The sequence below is a fragment of the Acanthisitta chloris genome, unplaced genomic scaffold (genome assembly GCF_000695815.1).
Source record: "Acanthisitta chloris isolate BGI_N310 unplaced genomic scaffold, ASM69581v1 scaffold35119, whole genome shotgun sequence".
Classification (NCBI taxonomy): Eukaryota; Metazoa; Chordata; class Aves; order Passeriformes; family Acanthisittidae; genus Acanthisitta; species Acanthisitta chloris.
The window spans coordinates 3441-4184 of record NW_008691472.1 but is presented as its reverse complement, the minus strand read 5'-3'; the positions used below and the strand labels follow the sequence as shown (position 1 = coordinate 4184).

General features: G+C 59.3%; 1 protein-coding gene across 1 annotated transcript in view; it reads right to left on the bottom strand.

The window, feature by feature from the left end:
* The window catches only part of LOC103809408 (hippocampus abundant transcript 1 protein-like), a 4083-nt gene that overhangs the window by 116 nt on the left and 3223 nt on the right, over window positions 1-744 (bottom strand). The window contains 3 exon segments of the mRNA XM_009082236.1: window positions 1-92; window positions 171-337; window positions 649-744. Of these exon segments, the coding sequence (XP_009080484.1) occupies window positions 1-92; window positions 171-337; window positions 649-744 (355 nt within the window).

The following is a 744-nucleotide window of genomic DNA, read 5'->3' as shown; positions in this document are numbered from 1 at the left end:
AGGGTGTGCTCTGGGATGAACAGCGCCACGAGCAGCGACAGCAGCACGGAGCAGGCCCCGAACAGGAAGGGAGGCCCAGGGATGATGCTGCTCTGTAGGGAGTGACAGGAGGGGGTCACACAGGAGGGCACACGTGGCCCAGCACACAGAATGAGAAACTGAACGGGTACCTCGTCCGTGGGGTTGGCCATGTTGGGCTTGGAGGCCTTGCCCAGAGTCTCCACCTCGGCCATTTCGTTCAGCTCCACGTGGAAGAGATAGAAGACAAAGCCGTAGAGTGCAGGCCCCAAACCGTTACACAGGCCCCGAATTCCAGTGATCATCCCCTGCACCACACCTGGGGACAGAGGGAGGAAGGGAGGGTATGGCTCCAGCTGTCCAAAAAACCACTTTTATTCAAGGATGCTAAGGTAAAAAGCAGCTGCTCCTCTGCCTGGGGGATGCAGCACCAAACATCCACGTGCATAGCTTGAGGATGGCCTCCCAAAGCACCAGCCATGGGCAGAGGTGAGAGTGTCAATGCTGCTGCAAGTAAAGCAACACTCCACAGCTGGCACAGATGTTCCTGCCTGCCCCTCCAGCACCACCTTGCACCAGCTCAGCCCCTGCTGGGACAAACCCCCGTCAGACAGAGCCCCAGGCACTCACCCTGCTGGTCAGGGTCTGCGTTCCTCGACACCATGGCACTGATGGCTGGGAAGGTGATGCTGGACATGGCAGCCACAGCTCCTGCTGCCCACATGA